This window comes from Monodon monoceros, unplaced genomic scaffold (genome assembly GCF_005190385.1).
Source record: "Monodon monoceros isolate NGI ecotype Baffin Bay Population unplaced genomic scaffold, NGI_Narwhal_1 Super_Scaffold_22, whole genome shotgun sequence".
NCBI classification, from domain to species: Eukaryota; Metazoa; Chordata; class Mammalia; order Artiodactyla; family Monodontidae; genus Monodon; species Monodon monoceros.
The window spans coordinates 41,604,423-41,621,266 of NW_021703779.1; the positions used below are offsets into that span (position 1 = coordinate 41,604,423).

General features: G+C 48.0%; 1 protein-coding gene across 1 annotated transcript; it reads left to right on the top strand.

Moving 5' to 3' along the window:
* Positions 1-516: 516 nt before the first annotated feature.
* On the top strand, positions 517-16,282 carry USP11 (ubiquitin specific peptidase 11). Its single transcript, XM_029240892.1, is given in 22 exon segments — positions 517-633; positions 635-795; positions 8,172-8,281; positions 8,455-8,585; positions 8,931-9,048; positions 9,187-9,332; positions 9,455-9,516; positions 9,641-9,740; positions 10,100-10,273; positions 10,356-10,514; positions 10,899-11,123; positions 11,265-11,348; positions 11,467-11,561; positions 12,299-12,505; positions 13,181-13,233; positions 13,421-13,663; positions 13,754-13,824; positions 13,978-14,090; positions 15,049-15,198; positions 15,287-15,402; positions 15,575-15,663; positions 15,737-16,282. Coding segments are annotated over 22 exon segments (2,862 nt in total). The 3' UTR covers positions 15,875-16,282.
* Positions 16,283-16,844: the final 562 nt, after the last annotated feature.

Genomic DNA, 16,844 nt, shown 5'->3' on the forward strand with positions numbered 1-16,844 from the left:
TATTAGTACTGCAACTCCAACAAATATACCTGGCCTGGGGCTGACTTGCCTTCAACACGTTTATCAAGAGAATAAATCTAGTTCACGCAGGGAAGAGGCCCGAAGGGCTGGGCGGCGCCCTGGAAGTGGTGACCTCTTTTGCATTAGGTTTTGATGGAGGAGAAGGGAAGGGTAGTGCAATGAAATAAGGGTATTCTGGTCAGGCTAGCAAAAACGCCGCTCCCAGGATAGGGGCCCGCGGTCCCCAGCAGAGCATGGGACCGAGAAGACCTGGAACCTTTGTGTTCCCCTGAGCGCTCCCCAATACATGTCCTCGTCCATCCCGGGGACCTCTACCTGCACCTTCCACAGAACCGTTTGCCCCGACTCAACATGGCGTTAGAATCCCACAAGACACCTTTGTCTTTAGTTCCCAACTGGAGGCTTTACCCCGCCTATTCGTCGCAGAGATCACCGCCCAAGGTCCGATGCCCGCCTAGCCCCTCGAAGCGTCCGAGCGGGGGCTCCCTTTTCAAGATGACAGTAGCCCCCCGGCTGTTTGGGGGGCTCTGTTTCCGTTTCCGGGGACAGAAGCCGGAAGTAGCATTTATGGGGACTTTTCCTATCCCCAGCTGCGATGACTGTGAGAGGAGGGCGAACGGCCATGGCGGCGGTGGCAGAGAGTCCGGCGGCTGCGGCTGCGGCCGAGGACCGAGAGCCACAGCGTAAAGCGGTGCCGGGCCTGGAGAGCCAGTGGCGCCAGATCGAGAACGGCGAGAATGGGCGAGGGCATCCGCTGCGGGCGGGCGAAAGCTGGTGAGGCGGAGATGCGAACGGAGCCTCGGCTAGGGGGGACGATGGGGGCGTTGGGGAAGGTGGGGAACGGGGCTGCGAAGGTCCGCAGGAGAGGTGCCGTGGGGCGGGGAGTGGCCTGTGAGACTGAGGACAAGAGACGCGGGGAAGTGCCTTGTCTGTGAAAGAGGCGGGGCCGGGCCTGTGTGGTGGAGCCTGCGGCCTGAGAACCGGAGGCGGTTTGTTGTGGAGAGGCAGGGGGGCGGATATATATTTTTTAAACATCTTTATTGGATTAAAATTGCTTTACAATGGTGTGTTAGTTTCTGCTGTATTACAAAGTGCATCACCTATACGTATACATATATCCCCATATCTCTTCCCTCTTGCGTCACCCTCCCACGCTCCCTATCCCACCACTCTAGGTGGACACAAAGCACCGAGCTGATCTCCCTGTGCCATGCGGCTGCTTCCCACTAGCTATCTATTTTACGTTTGGTAGTGTATATATGTCCATGCCACTCTCCCACTTCGTCCCAGCTTACCCTTCTCCCTCCCCGTGTCCTCAAGTCCATTCTCTATGTCTGCGTCTTTATTCCTGTCCTGCCCCTAGGTTCTTCATGACCACTTTTTTGTTTATTTTTTGGATTCCATATATATGTGTTAGCATACGGTATTTGTTTTTCTCTTTCTGGCTTCACTGTGTATGACAGACTCTAGGTCCATCCACCTCACTACAGATAACTCAGTTTCATTTCTTTTTATGGCTGAGTAATATTCCATTGTATATATGTGCCACATCTTCTTTATCCATTCAGATGTCGATGGACACTTAGGTTGCTTCCATGTCCTGGCTATTGTAAGTAGAGCTGCAGTGAACATTGGGGCGCATGTGCTTTTTTGAATTATGGCTTTCTCTGGGTATATGCCCAGTAGTGGGATTGCTGGGTTGTATGGTAGTTCTATTTTTAGTTTTTTAAGGAACCTCCATACTGTTCTCCATAGTGGCTGTATCAATTTACATTCAGGGGGGCGGATCTTGAGAAGAAAGGGCCACGGCGGCGGGGTCAGGCTCGCGTGGTGGAACTAAGAACCTGGGAAGGAGGTTTTCTCAGCAACAGAGCGGGGCAGCGTGGTCTGCGCGACGGAACGTAGCATTTGGGGGCGGCCCGCGGTGCTCCGCCGCGCCTGACAACGGAGGCGAGGCGGGTGATGTCAGGCGGAAGAGCGAAATCGGAGCCGAAAGGCTGAGGGGGGAGGGGAGTCGGAGCCTGCGTGATGGAGGGAGCTGGAGCCTGGGAACGAGGCTTGTGACGTAGGCCGAGGGGCGTGTCCTGGGGCAGAGGAAAGACTGCAGAGGGGAGGTGGTGCCTTGTGAAGCAGAAAATGGCGCCTGCGAATGAGCAAAGTTTGTGACGCGGCGAGGTTTTTGCCTCTGGCCGAGCCCTTCTTCCCAGGACGGGAGAAAGTGCAGGTGATTGGCACGGGAGGGGCCTTCGATGTTACATTTGTTTTCTGTTTTGTAATGCTTTGTTTTTGTAATCAGGAACAAATAGCTTTTTAAAATGTCAACGCGTATCTTGATAAATCGGCTTGTTTAATTGATTTCTTTGCTAACCAGTGCTTGAAATGTACTGTTCCTGGGTTCATTTTATTTCTCGCCGAGTTGTATCTCGTTTTTTAAGTTGTGAAATACGTAAGACCTGTAAAGATTATATGAAACGTTTACGTAGCCCAGGTTGATGGACATTCTATAAAAATAAACGGCCTGTGCTCTTCAAAAATTTCAAGGTCGTGAGAGACAAAGGATGAAGAACTGTTCCAGACTGAAGAAATTAACGGGATTTAACGAGTCATGATAACTAAATGCAAAGTGTGATCCTGGGTTGGATCCCGGAGCAGAAAAAATAAATTATTTAAAAATAAGTTTTTTCTCATAAAATGAATTTTCTCTCTTTTACTGTAAAAGATATGAATGGGGAAATTGGTAAAATTTTACTAAGGTCTGAAGATTAGCTATTAGTACTGCTAATTCCTTGCTTTTGATAATTGTATTTTGAGTATGAAAGGGAATATCTTTGTTTTTAGGAAATACATGCCGAAATATTTAGGGGTAAAGAACCATCGTGTAAGCAAGCTTACTCTGAAATCGTTGAAAGAATGGCATATATAAAAACGTATTTAAAGGAATAATCGAGCAAATGGGTAAAATTTTAAATTTGGAGAATCTGGATGAAGGGCACGCGGGAATTCTTTGTATTATTTTTGCGATTTTTCTGAGTCTATTTCAAAGTAAAAAATTTAAAGAATAATAAAAAAATTTGTGAATTAATCACCTAGGTTAAGATTCAGACCGTTACCTTAAGAAATCCTTCTGTGCCCCTCCCAGATGAAGATCCCCCTCCCTGCCAGGGGAAGTTATTACCCTGAATTTTTAATTTCGTTAACATTTCCCCACCATTGTATGCATCCCTAAATAGTATTTGTGGTCTAAGCTTTCATTTTATTGAGGATATATATGAAATCAGACTGGATGCACATGGTGTGCCCTTTGCATCATGTCAGGTGGGTACTCTGTATTCACATGACGTCATTGGTGATGTTAGCCTTGATCACTTGGTGAAGGTATCTGCTGGGTTTCTCCACTGTGCAGGTACTATTTTCCTCTTTCCGTACACAGTAATTCTTTTTAAAAATAATTTATGTCCATCCTTTCCTCAAAATGTTTTAACAGTCTTCCCATTTTATTCAATGTAACTGCTAAAATTCTTACAATGACTTGCAAGGCTTTAGGATTGCGAGGCTGGTCCCTGGCTCTGATCTTCTCCCATGCTCTTCTGATTTCCCTCCCCCTCACTTTCCCCATCCGGCCATGTTGGACTCTTGCTGTTCCTCGAACGCCTCAAGCATGCTCTCACCTGAGAGCCTTTAGGAGTGAGGTTTGCTCATTTTACAGAGTTATTTAATCACAGTACTAGCGAAATATATATTCCTGTTACTGGAGAGACAAGTTGAGATTCCCCAAATCGGAAATATGGAACTGAGCAGTTTGTTTTACCATTACACTATAGCTCTCCAGCAAGGCAAAACCTCAATCCATCCTGAGAATAAACAATAACAGGAACGTTTTTATAGCCCATTTGGAGGTGTTCAGAAGGGCGGGGGGGGGGGCTTTGGTTTCTGCCCCATCCTACCTTTACAGCCTTGTGACAATACCCTTTAAAATTATCCCACCAGTACCAGGTTTCCTCTTGGGGTGCTGAAAATGTTTTGGAAGTAGATAGAGGTTGTGGTTGCACAATGCTGAATGTACTAAATGCCATTGAATTGTTCACTTTTTAAATGGTTAATTTTATGTCATGTGAATAAAAAATTATGCTCTGTCAATAAAAAAAATTTATCCCATCGATGTTGGTTCAGTGAAACCAGTTTATCTCTGCTTTTGTGGATAATATGCAGCATTTTTCCTTAGCTCCATTTTTTAATGCTTATCTAGAGCAGAGCACCTCAAGATTCTTTAATTTGCTGTCTATTTTATAGGGGTTTGCTGCAGTGGTCAGGAAATTTGTGCTTATAAAGCATTTCAAAGTCATGGACTAACCCCAAATCATATACCTAATATCCATATTAATATTTGCACCTTCTATCTTTTGTCAGCTGGCATATTTGGGTGGGCGCATTTAATTAATTTGGCCATCTAAATTGATTTAATTTCTAGGAGAAGCTTAAATTTTAAGAGAAAATTCAAATCTGTGATAGTTTAGCCTCCTTGGCAAATTTTCGAGGATGAACCATCTAAAACAAATCTGGGATAGCTGGAGTCTCTAGGTCTGTGCAGGGTGGGGATAGTTTCCTAACAGAGGTAAGCAAGCATGAGGTTCTCTTTGCTCAGGTTAAGGAAGGTGGGTGGCTGGGTTCAGTATTGCAGAATCAACTGTGATGTGTGAAGGGGAAGCAACGTCTCACTGGAGCTTAAGAGACTAGCCTAGAAATGTTGAGGGTTTTCTGTCAATGGAGAAGTCTGCACAGCACGGGGAACCATTACCTTTAATGAAGACCCTAGAACTAAACCGACTGAAATTTTCACACGTTTGGTTGGCGATTGCTGCTATAGCTCTTACACAAGGTAAATATGCTTTGGCCACTGGATCTAATGAAAGACTGAAAAAAACAATAGGCCTCTGACAATTCCCCTCTAATTGAGTCGGCATCCTTAGTACCTGTTCAGACTTTTTGTGAACCAAAAAGGGAAAGGAGTTTGTGAGTCTAGCGTCCTGGAGGGGGGATCTTTTGGTAGACAGTTACTGTACTAGTCTTTGTTGCTTGAACATTATGGTTTTTAGCTTGAAAAGTATGCAGTTATTGAAAGATATTTATATTAGTATATCTAATTATATATAATTAATAACTAATCTAGGAAGATAAACTTTCTTTTTGGTTTGTCATTTTTAAAAATATCAAGTTTGAAAAATGAAAGCCTTTCTGAAATTTTCAAGTTAATTAAAATTGGGGGAATTTTGGATAAACCTAATGATGCTATTGTCATTCCTTTTATAGGGCAAAGGAGCAGATCTTTGTGGTATCTCCCAGAGATAGTTTAGACAGAAAAGAACATCTTAACAGTGTTGTTATTCTGACTTTGGCCTGAATTTGTGAAAGACAAAGGAAGAATAGTTGTTTTTTTAACAAGATATAAATTGAAGTAAAGACAAGAAATATTTATAGTCAACCTCGTAAAACACAGTGATAAATAACAAAGATTTTTAGGAGCTTAACTTTTTTTTAAAGAAAGAATTATTTTTAAAAAATGAGCTAAGGAGATGTCAGAAGGTACCAAGAGTTAACAGTAATTTGGTGACAGAAAAAGGAACTTCCAGTCTGGGCATAAATTAATGTAGTCATTTTACAGAAAAAGGCCCCAATTCTAATTTTTCTCCTTTGGTACATTATTCATGTAACAATTTATAGAAAGGATTTATTTATATGCCTGCCTTCTTATTTATGTATGTAGGCTTATACAGATATATAAATAATAAATTTAGAACAATGTAATAGCACATTTACCATCTGAATAAGACTAACAACCTTTTAATAAAACAAGGAGGAAACCATCTCTTAGTTTACATCCATATTTCTATTTCTCTGTAATTATTATACCTAGTGTAATGATTAACCAGAATAATCAATATTTTCTCCAGACACAAGAGAAATCTAGAGGACAGACAATATTTTTAGTAATTTCTTTCCATAAGCACATATTTCATATCATTTTAACAAATTTGAGGAAACACAAACATAAGTGACTTTAGGAAGATCCATTTTATTTCTGTATACTAGCAACAAGACATTAGAAAGTTAAAATTTGAAAGATACCATTTACAGTAGCAACCAAAAAAAATTGAAGTGTAGGAGTAAATAACAATGTGATGCTTTTTCATTAGACAATGACAGCTCTGTCATGACTGCCACCTGAGCTGACAGATTATGAGCCATCCCAATTCAGAGATGTTAAAAAAGTTTTTGTGTCTTTGAATTGAAAAAACATGCTAGTGATACTTTGTGAAAATTTATGTAAAACTTCAGTCTTCTATGACGGCTTTAGAAATCCAGGTTGTAGCCAGGTCTGGAGGTTTTGCTTACCACTCTAAAAAGTGATTTTAATGTTAATCTTCCTTAAAAATCTGCTTTTAAAAAAACCCATTGAGCTGTAGCTCCTTTTGCTTCGAAGGTCCCATTAACAATAAACTAGCTTTACTGAGTAACCTCATAGACCATCAATGGAGGCAATTAAAACCTTGAAGGGGAGGTGAAGGTGCAAGTGGCAGAGGGTAAGGTCCGCGATGGGGTTTTCTAGATGAGTGATGGGAAGTGTCTGTGGCTTGAGCCACTGGAGTGGGGAGGGTGTGTGTTCCTGGCATGAATGAAGTACGGGGTCTGTGGGGGTCACTGCAACCCCCAAAATAAATAAATGAATAAAAAACAACCCACAGAAAAGTTTGCCTATTGGGGCAACATGTGACTATTCCAGGGTTTTTCTATCTCCCCATCCCCCTACCTTTCTGATCCTTTTTTAAACAAAGAAAAGTTGCTATGTTAAGGAATCCAATTTATAGAGTTAAATCGCTGGAAAACTGTTACGTATTTTTTATCAGTTTTGTAATTTTTTTAAAAAGTGTTTATTTGAGGCTGTTAAATACTTGGGACAGCCTTTTATGTGTCAACAATTCCATAGCAGGGACTTCCCTGGCGGTCCAGTGATTAAGATTCCGCACTTCCACTGCAGCGGGCAAGGTTCGATCCCTGGTCTGGGAACTAAGATCTTGCATGCCACGGGTGGGCGCAGCCAAAAAAAAAGAAAAAAAAAAATTCCATAGCAGAGCAGGTTTGTGTTGGAGTTGGAGGGGGGAACGAGGATTACGTGTACATGAACTTTTTTGTCTAAGCCCTGGGACCGGAACAGTAACAGCTAATGTTCATTTAGCACTTATTATATGTCAAGTATTTTGCAGACTTCAGAATTTCTCATGACATTTTACAAAGGCAGATTTCAACAGTCTTCAATGTTTATCCTAGTAGTGCATATAAAAGTCTCCTTTAAAAGAGAATAGGTCAAACTGCACTTAAAGGTGGTTCAGGTGGTAAATTTTATGTTTTTAACCACAGTTTTACATAAAGAGTGAGCTAGTCACCATACACTTAGAAATTTACTCTAAAGCCAAAATAAATCCTAAATAAGAAATTATTTTTAAGATGGCAGTATACAGTTTTTGAAGGAAAACTTTATGATTCTTATAGCAGTTGAAATTCTTTTTGATTTCTGAGCGGGTTTTCAGAATTTAACAATCCATTTCTTAGCTGAAGATTTTTGTATCCTTTACAAACACTGCACATTTAACAAATGGCTAAGTCTTACAACATTAGCTGCAAATAAGTTATTTTGAACCTAATTTGACTGTGTTACCCCACAGACTAATACAAGTGAATTATTGTTTATTCCATAATAAAATCTCCTGTTTTCTGGCACCATGGGTATGGGTATGGGTTTTGGTGGTTTTTTTTTTGCCGTTATTGAGCACACTTTCTGTTTTTAATCATCAAATCTCTTTTAGTATCCTAAGAAGTTAAGCATTCTATCCAAATCTGAATTTCACTGAATACATTTTGCTTCTAGTTTATTTTTATATGATGCTGAAAATTTTTTTAAATGTTGAATTCTGGGAAGAATTTCTTTTTTTAATCGGAAATACAGTTGGCGTATAGCGCTGTATTAGTTTCAGGTGTTCATGAAACTTGTCATCTTGACTTGTAACATGTTGATACTTTTAGTCTAATAACCGTGTGAAGTGGTACCACTAACCCCCAGATAGCCGTGTGACACCCCTGTCACCTGTCTGGTCCAGGTTCCTCGTGGAGCAGCACTGGTACAAGCAGTGGGAAGTATACGTGCAGGGAGGAGACCAGGACCCCAGCACCTTCCCTGGCTGCATCAACAATGCTGAGCTCTTTGAAGGTACCAGGCTTCTGCCTCCCAACATCAGCTAAGCCTGGACTTCTTGTCATCTTTGTCCCCGCAAATGATCATGAGCCCCTTTTCTGTGCTAGGTCATTGGTGAGATGGCCAGAGTGACTCATCACTTTCCTTCCCTGATTGTTCCTCTGCCACCTCCCCCCGCCCTCCTGCAGACCAGGTAAACTGGCGCCTCAAGAAGGGACTGGTGGAAGGTGAGGACTATGTGCTGCTCCCAGCGGCTGCTTGGCATTACCTGGTCAACTGGTATGGTCTAGAGCATGGCCAGCCTCCCATTGAACGCAAGGTATAGTGGGTGGGGAGGGTGCTGGGGGGTGGCTTTTATAGGGCGGGGAGCGTAGGAGGAAGGCCTCCATAGGCCCAGGATGGGTCCAGACCTGTGTGTTCACGTATGCTGTATCCATACACCTGGGTCTGCCCTCTCCTCCTCTCCCAGGTCGTTAGACGGTATCTTGCTGTGTCCCCTGCATTTGCTCGCCTGTGTGTGCTCCCCTCACAGAGCCTCGTACATGTGTCTATGCCATGTGTGTTTGTCTGTGTGGATGTTCCTCTGATCTCAAAGGTCGTCGTTCCTGTGTCCATGTGTGTGTTGTGTGGGTACACCTGTGTGTGCATCCTTCCCTCCTTCCAGGTCGTGGAGCTGTCCAGCATCCAGAAGGTTGAAGTGTACCCAGTAGAACTGCTGCTCATCCAGCACAGTGATATGGACACAGCTCACACCGCTCAATTCAGCCGCACAGATTCTGTTGGTGAGTCTAAGGGTCGCGGAATGAGTTGGCATTCCCAGCCACGGTCACAGCTCGGTGACCTAAGGAATCTGATGCCAAGATGGGTGGATCCTCCAGGGTCCCAGGAAGACCTTGAATGTGCTCCATCACCCTCCACAGACCTAGTTCTGCGCACCGCTCAAGAGCAGTTTCTGGTGAGCCCCCAGGAAGAGACACGGCTGTGGATCAAGAACGCGGAGGGCTCTTTTGAGAGGTTGTGCAACACACGTGTCACAGTGCTGGACGCCGCTCTCAAGACTGGGCAGGTAAGGGTGGGGAGGGCTTCTTGGCCCACCACCCGTGCTCAGTTGGGGGAAGTGAGGGCTGGGTGTCTATGGGCCCTCCATGAATGCCTTTCCTGATCTTTACTCCTCTTCCTCCAACCCAGGTGGTCATCATGGAGACCCGAAACAAGGATGGCACTTGGCCCAGCGCACAGCTGCCCGCCATGTGAGCCCTTGGGGTTTCCAGTCCAGAGTGGGATCCCACAGTAGGCAGAACAACTGAGCCCAAGAGCACATTCCACCCACAAGTAGTAGGTCCTCAGCTGATAAGAGTTTCTCATCCGTCCCAGGAGCAGCGCGTCGGAGGAGGATGAGGACTTCCAGGGCCAGCCGGGCATCTGTGGTCTCACCAATCTGGGCAACACGTGCTTCATGAACTCGGCCCTGCAGGTTGAGCCATTAGGTCTAGGTCTGGCACTGCGCAGGGATGGATTTGAGCGTTGGAGATTGGGGACAGAGCTAGGGGGGTACTGCAGGGCAAGGGGTCAGTTGGAAGCTGGGGCCCCACAGTCTGGCTCGACATGCCCACGTTACTTTCTGAAACGTTAATGCCTCTTCCTTCCACTTGCTCCCTGCTTTCCCTTGTCTTCTCTCCTTCGTCACCACATTCTTCCTTCTCCTGAAATTCTTCTCTCCCCTACTCCCCTGCCCCTTCTCTTTCTTTCCCCTTCCTCCTGTCTCCCTTTCCTCTGTCCCCACCTTGGTTACCTCTCTCGCCTCTTCATGCACCTGGCCCCTGCCTTCTGCAGTGCCTCAGCAACGTGCCACAGCTCACCAACTACTTCCTCAAAAACCGCTACCTGGAGGAGCTCAACTTCTGCAACCCACTGGGCATGAAGGGGGAGATCGCAGAGGCCTATGCGGACCTGGTGAAGCAGGCGTGGTCCGGCCACCACCGCTCCATCGTGCCCCACGTGTTCAAGGTGTGGCTCAGCCCTGGCCGGTTCCTCTGTGCCCCCATCCCCCAACTCCCTCACGCTCTGACGGCCCTGCCCATCTTCTCAGACCAAGGTCGGCCACTTTGCGTCCCAGTTTCTGGGCTACCAGCAGCATGACTCACAGGAGCTGCTGTCGTTCCTCCTGGATGGGCTGCACGAGGACCTCAATCGTGTTAAGAAGAAGGAATATGTGGAACTGTGCGATGCTGCTGGGAGGCCAGATCAGGTGGGCGCTCCTGGAAGACCCCCATCCTGAGAGCCTCATTAAAGCCACTAGGGCCCTGCCTCAGGAATTTTCTGGCCTCCCTGGAGTATCCCGCACACCACCATTTTCTATTAAGTTCCTCTTCCCTGACCTCAGTCCCAACCTTGGCTCCAATGCCACATCTGCACTCACGCCCAACCCAGAGTTAACCCCCACCTGGTCTCCTGCCCCAAATAACCCCCGGCCCCGACAGTGAACGCAGTCTCCACATAGCCCTCACTGTAACTCTGCCTCTGGACTTTACCGGTGGCCATAACCTTAACTTTAATCCCATGCACATCCACCCCATACCATGGTTTTCCCCGGCCCCGGGCAAGCCTCACCACCCACCATGACACTCAACAGGAGGTTGCTCAGGAGGCCTGGCAGAACCACAAACGGCGGAACGATTCTGTGATTGTGGACACTTTCCATGGCCTCTTCAAGTCCACGGTGGTGTGCCCTGATTGTGGCAACGTGTCTGTGACCTTCGACCCCTTCTGCTACCTCAGTGTCCCATTGCCTATGACCCACAAGAGGGTCATGGAGGTCTTCTTTGTCTCCATGGACCCCCGCCGCAAGCCAGAGCAGGTATGGGGGGAATGGGGACAGGGGACGTAATGAGGAACATGTAGTCAGAGTTCGTTTGATTACTCTGTCGTACCTCAGGGTTTCCTTCACTAACTCACCACACATCCTTCTGCTCTTTTGTGGATACCGTTCCTCCCTCAGCACCGGCTCGTGGTCCCCAAGAAAGGCAAGATCTCGGATCTGTGTGTGGCTCTGGCCAAACACACTGGTGTCTCGCCAGAAAGGGTGAGGCTCTGCAGATAGGAGGAGGGTGGGATTCAGGGGCAGGGGGGCAGAGAGAGGCAGAAGGGCCTGGGGGAGACCTGGCAGACTGACCGGTCCCCTCTCTGCATCCCATTCTCAGATGATGGTGGCCGATGTCTTCAGTCACCGCTTCTATAAGATCTACCAGCTGGAGGAGTCTCTGAGCAGCATCTTGGACCGAGATGATATCTTCATGTGAGTGAGAGGACGAGGGGAGATGAGGGCTTCTCAGGAACCTCCTCCGTTAACCACCTTCCCTCTCCCTTCCTCGGCCTGATTCACAGGGCACCTGCGCAGCTCGGGCCTTCGGCCATGTGCCTTAGTGGGGCAGGGGGCTAGGGGCTGTCAGTGAGTGGGGCGACACATCCTTATACAGGGTGTCCTTGGGTGTTTTCCTCCTTGTTATGTGAGGGAGGCTCCTGTTTCTTTATTTTATTCAGCACTTAACTAGTACCTTGTATGTACCCGATGCTGATCTGCACTCCTTACTCACATTGCATGCCTCAAAAACCCAAGTGATTTTTGAAATGGGGAACACTAAGATGCTTTCTGAACATGAGAACATTCAGAGCAAGTTTGAAATCTTTGGGTAACTAAAATAGAAGGTGCTTTATGAGTAGAAAAATTTTTGTAAACCAAGCAGTTTAGTTTTCCAAAAAGAAAATGGTTTTAGATCCCTGTGTCACAAAAAATTTTTGTCAACTCCCTCAGTGTGCTGATAACACCGAAGTACTTTATCTAACATCACATAAACAAAGGGCTGTGTAAATCATCCAACAGTTTGTAAAATACAGAACCCTGGGTAACTCTTCGGACCCTTTTAAAAATATTTTCAGGCTGTGAGTGGTGAGTGGCTGGAGCAACTGGGGTAGAATCCTCGAATCCCTCTTGGGTGTTCTGATCAGGCGTGACCTGATGTCCATCCCCCACAGATACGAGGTGTCAGGCAGGGCTGCTATTGGCGAGAACTCCAGAGAGGACGTTGTGCTTCCTATCTACCTGCGGGAGCGCACCCCAGCCCGGGACTACAACAATTCTTACTATGGCCTGATGCTCTTTGGGCACCCGCTCCTGGTGTCGGTGCCCCGGGACCGGCTCTCCTGGGATGCCCTGTATCACATCCTGCTGTACCGCCTCTCGTGAGTCTGCTGTTTGGGGTCAGGCAGGGAGGTGGGGTCAGAACTCAGATCCGGGCGTCTAGCTGCTTAGTTGCCACCTCCCGTCTGCATCCAGAAGACAGCTCAAACTTAACATGGCCAGAGAGGAACTTGTAGGCTTTTTTCTTTCTCTAAATTTCTGACTTTGCACCACTTCTCCTAGGTGCTGGGGATACACAGAGGTGAACAAGACAGACAAAATGCAGACTTCATCTTGTACTTAATTGTCTCTTCCTTGGAGAGGCTTGGTTGTTTGTGTTTTTACTGATAGATTTTCATTGTGCTTAAAATCCAGAGTCCTTACCAAGGCAAACAACAGTGCGTTATCTGGCTTCACCTCTCTCTCATGTTGCACTTACAAGTGCTTCTCAGAGGCCTTCCCTGATGGAAATTTACAGCTGATTGTGTGCCTGTTTACCAGTGGCTTATCATACTTAAGATCCACGCTCCTTAACTGTGGCACACAAGATCCTACATTGTCAGGCTGCCTCTTCCCGTGTCCCTCTGACATCTCCTGAGACCTTCCGGGCTCCTCCTTAAGAACTGTTTGTGTGTGGGTTTACCAGTGGCTTCCCATCATAAGCAAAGTAGGATTCTGGGCTCTGTCCTCCCTGCCCTCGGGTCCCTCCTTGAGAGTCTCCTCTGCTCTGTTGGCAGACGCTATGTGACCAGACCCAGCTCGGATGACGAGGATGATGGGGATGAGAAAGGTGAGGAGGAGAAAGGAGAGAGGATCGGCAAGGATTAGGGTCTGTACAAGCAGTCCCATGGCCTGAGGGAGGGTCAGGGGGTTTGGGGTCGGTCTGGCCCACACAGGGTCCACATGGATGTGTATTGCAGCTCAACCCCCTGGGGCTCACACATTTCCACCTCTGACATCCTCTCCTGTCCCAGCAGACCTGGAGGATAAGGACAACCTCCCTAAGCCTGGACATGTGGCTGGGGGCAGCTCCCAAGACCCTGGGCCGGAGCAGGCTGGGCCCAGCTCTGGAGTCGCGGGCGGGAGCCGGGCCCCCGTGGACAACTCCCCTGGACCATCCCACTGGCCCCAGAGAGCACGGCGCAAGCACCTCTTCACCCTGCAGACAGTGAATTCCAATGGGACCAGCGACCGCTCGACCTTCAACGAGGATACCCATGGTGTCTCCTTCAGCTGTGAGCCAGGGTTGGGGAGGCGGGAGGGGGGTTTGCTTGGCAGCAGGGCCCATGACCACCTCCCCTCGCCCCCAGCCCAGCCGTACATTGCCATCGACTGGGAGCCAGAGATGAAGAAGCGTTACTATGACGAGGTGGAGGCTGAGGTAAACGAGATCCTGGGGATGGGAGGCACTTTCACCTTGCGCTACACACAAAGTCCGTGCTCTTAACCACTCGGCGTGTGTCTTCCACCCCGACTCCTTTTTATCCCCCACAACCCCCATCCTCATACCTGGCTGTCCATTCCCCCAACCTAGGGCTACGTGAAGCATGACTGTGTTGGGTACGTGCTGAAGAAGGCTCCGGTGCGGCTGCAGGAGTGCATCGAGCTCTTCACCACCACTGAGACCCTGGAGAAGGAAAACCCCTGGTGAGGGCCCAGAACAGGGCCTCTGGGGGTGCAGTTGGGTGGGCCCACCTCCTCCAGTCCGTCACCACTAAATACACCTCCTTCCCCCTCCCCCTCACTCGAAGCCTTCCTGCCACTCTGGCCACCAAAACCCCAAGCCTATTCCTACCTCAGAGCCTTTGCCTGGGCTGTTCCTTCTCCCAGGGTCATTCTTCCGCTAGTTATCTACAGGATTTGACCTCCATTTTGCTCAGGTCTCTGAGCAAATGTTACCTCATCAGAGAGACCGTCTCTTACTCTTCTGTTAAAAGCCGCTCCTCTCCCAGCCATCAGCTCCCTCCATTCCCTCTTTCTAGCTCTGTAACGCCACTTGATGTCACCTCCTAGATCCCCTTTTGCATCGTTTTTTTGTATTTTCTGTTAGAGTGAACCCCTTAAGGGGGAAGACTTTTGAGTTCACTGTGTGTCTCTTCTCACTGATTATAATGGTGTGGGCTGTGCAGTAGATACTCATTAGATCCTTGCAGAATAAACAAAACAGAAAAAGAGAACCAAAAAAGACAAAACCAGTCTCAAAAATAAGAGCGGCATCTCCATGGAGCAGAAAGGGAATAGAAATACAAAGTAGTGCCAAAGGACTCAACAGTAGACCGTCAGTAAATACCTGGCGAGTGAGTCAGTGAATAAAATAGAAGAGAGAAAACTGGAGTGAGAGAGGCAGGCTCTAAAAGAAGACTAGTGTCTCACAGACTGGAAGCCAAACAAAAACACACGCCAGTACAAAAGTGTATACAGTGGGGAGTTGGTAAGTACTTGGCAGGATTTTAACGTGTCAAGAGAGCAAACTAGAGTAACAGGCAGGCTAGGAGTAAGAGCAGCATCTCTGGATGAGACGTGGCCCACGAAGGCCGCACGGCACAAAGAGCATGCGGTAGGTGCTCAGAAAGTGTCTGTGTCCTGACTCGGGCTCCATCTCTAGGTACTGCCCCAATTGCAAGCAGCACCAGCTGGCCACCAAGAAGCTGGACCTGTGGATGCTGCCGGAGACGCTCATCATCCACCTGAAGCGCTTTTCCTACACCAAGTTCTCCCGCGAGAAGCTGGATACCCTTGTGGAGTTTCCTATCCGGTCCGGGGCCCGGGGAGGCTGGCTGTGGGGGGAAGGCAGGCAATGGGGAAGGGGGCGCCAGCAGTGTTAACCCTCTTCCCACCCACAGGGACCTGGACTTCTCCAAGTTTGTCATCAAGCCGCAGAACGAGTCGGCCCCAGAGCTGTACAAATATGATCTCATCGCAGTTTCCAACCATTACGGGGGCCTGCGGGATGGACACTGTATGTGCCAGGCTGTGGCAGGGCCGTGTGCTGGGGGGTCAGGATGTCCCCAGTGGGTGTCCCCAGATGTGTGAACGGGTGGCGAGGTCGTTAGGGTGGGAGGAGTGAGAGCGGACGTGGACGCCTCTTAGGGGCAGGAGGGTGGGTGAGGACAGCTTCCCCTCTTTTATAGACACGACATTTGCCTGCAACAAGGACAGCGGTCAATGGCACTACTTCGATGACAACAGTGTCTCACCTGTGACTGAGAATCAGATTGAGGTGTGATTTCCATCCTCCCTTCTCCCGACACCCTCCTCCCCGATCCACACTGACTCCTGTCCTCTCCTTGCAGTCCAAGGCAGCCTATGTCCTATTCTACCAACGCCAGGATGTGGCACGTCGCCTGCAACCCCAGCCCAGCTTATCTGACCCCCCAGCGTCCCCAGCCTGTGGTACCCCGGCCAACTCTGAGTTCATGGATATAAATTGAGGGCCCCTGGCCCTGCCACAGGGAAGGTAGCTATCTCTGCTCTCTTCCTTCCCAGCTCCACCCCTGTCCTCTTACCTGTGTTAGGTGCCCCATGCCAGACGCCGCAGGCTTAGTCGTGGCTACTGTCCTGTGCTGCTATATTGCTTTCTCCTGGGGAAGAAGAGGCCATGTCTCCTTCCAGCAGTGTGTTCCCTACCTGTGTTTGCCCCTAGAGCATTAACCCTCCCTTCTATTCTCTATTTATGGTTGTCCCCTTCCCTCTTGTCCTCAACCTGGGGTGAACTGAGGGGTTGGTGGTGGGATGCACCTGAACACAGAGTGTATTTTCTTATTGAGACTCTGTACTTCCTGCTGTGTACATATAAACGTGCCAGTGTGTTCCTTGGCAGTGTGGGTTTTTTTCTTTTAACATACTTACCAAGCACCAGTTTTATGCCTGTGTGCTTACTGAATGCCAGGTGTGTGATGGCTGCTGCTCTGAGTGCACCATCTCTGTGCCAGGTACTATTCTAAGTGCTTCTGAAGCACCATCTGCACATCAGACACGATTCTCAGCACCAACTGCATGCCCAGTGTTTCCCAAAGCATTTTGGAAATATCGATTCATAATCCTCACAACAGTCTCACGCAGGAGTTGTCATCGCCAATTTCAGATGGGGAAACAGATACAGAGGTCAAGTAATTGCTCGAGCTAGGTCCAGAGGTCAGTACACCTTATCAGTTACACGGCAGTAGTCCTGGAGGGGACGTTTGACCTCCCTGGACCCAGGATGGAAATCTTTGTGGACATGACCTGCACTACAGGTGATGTGGGAAAGGTGTGCCTGGAACAGACAGGCATCCGTGTGGGCAAATGGGTGGTTTCCGGACATAAAAGATACTAACCAGACCACCTCGCAGGCCCCCAGTAGTGTCCTCTGAGGAGTGGGTACATCTGGCCCAAGCCATACAAACTGACAGGACAGGTGTG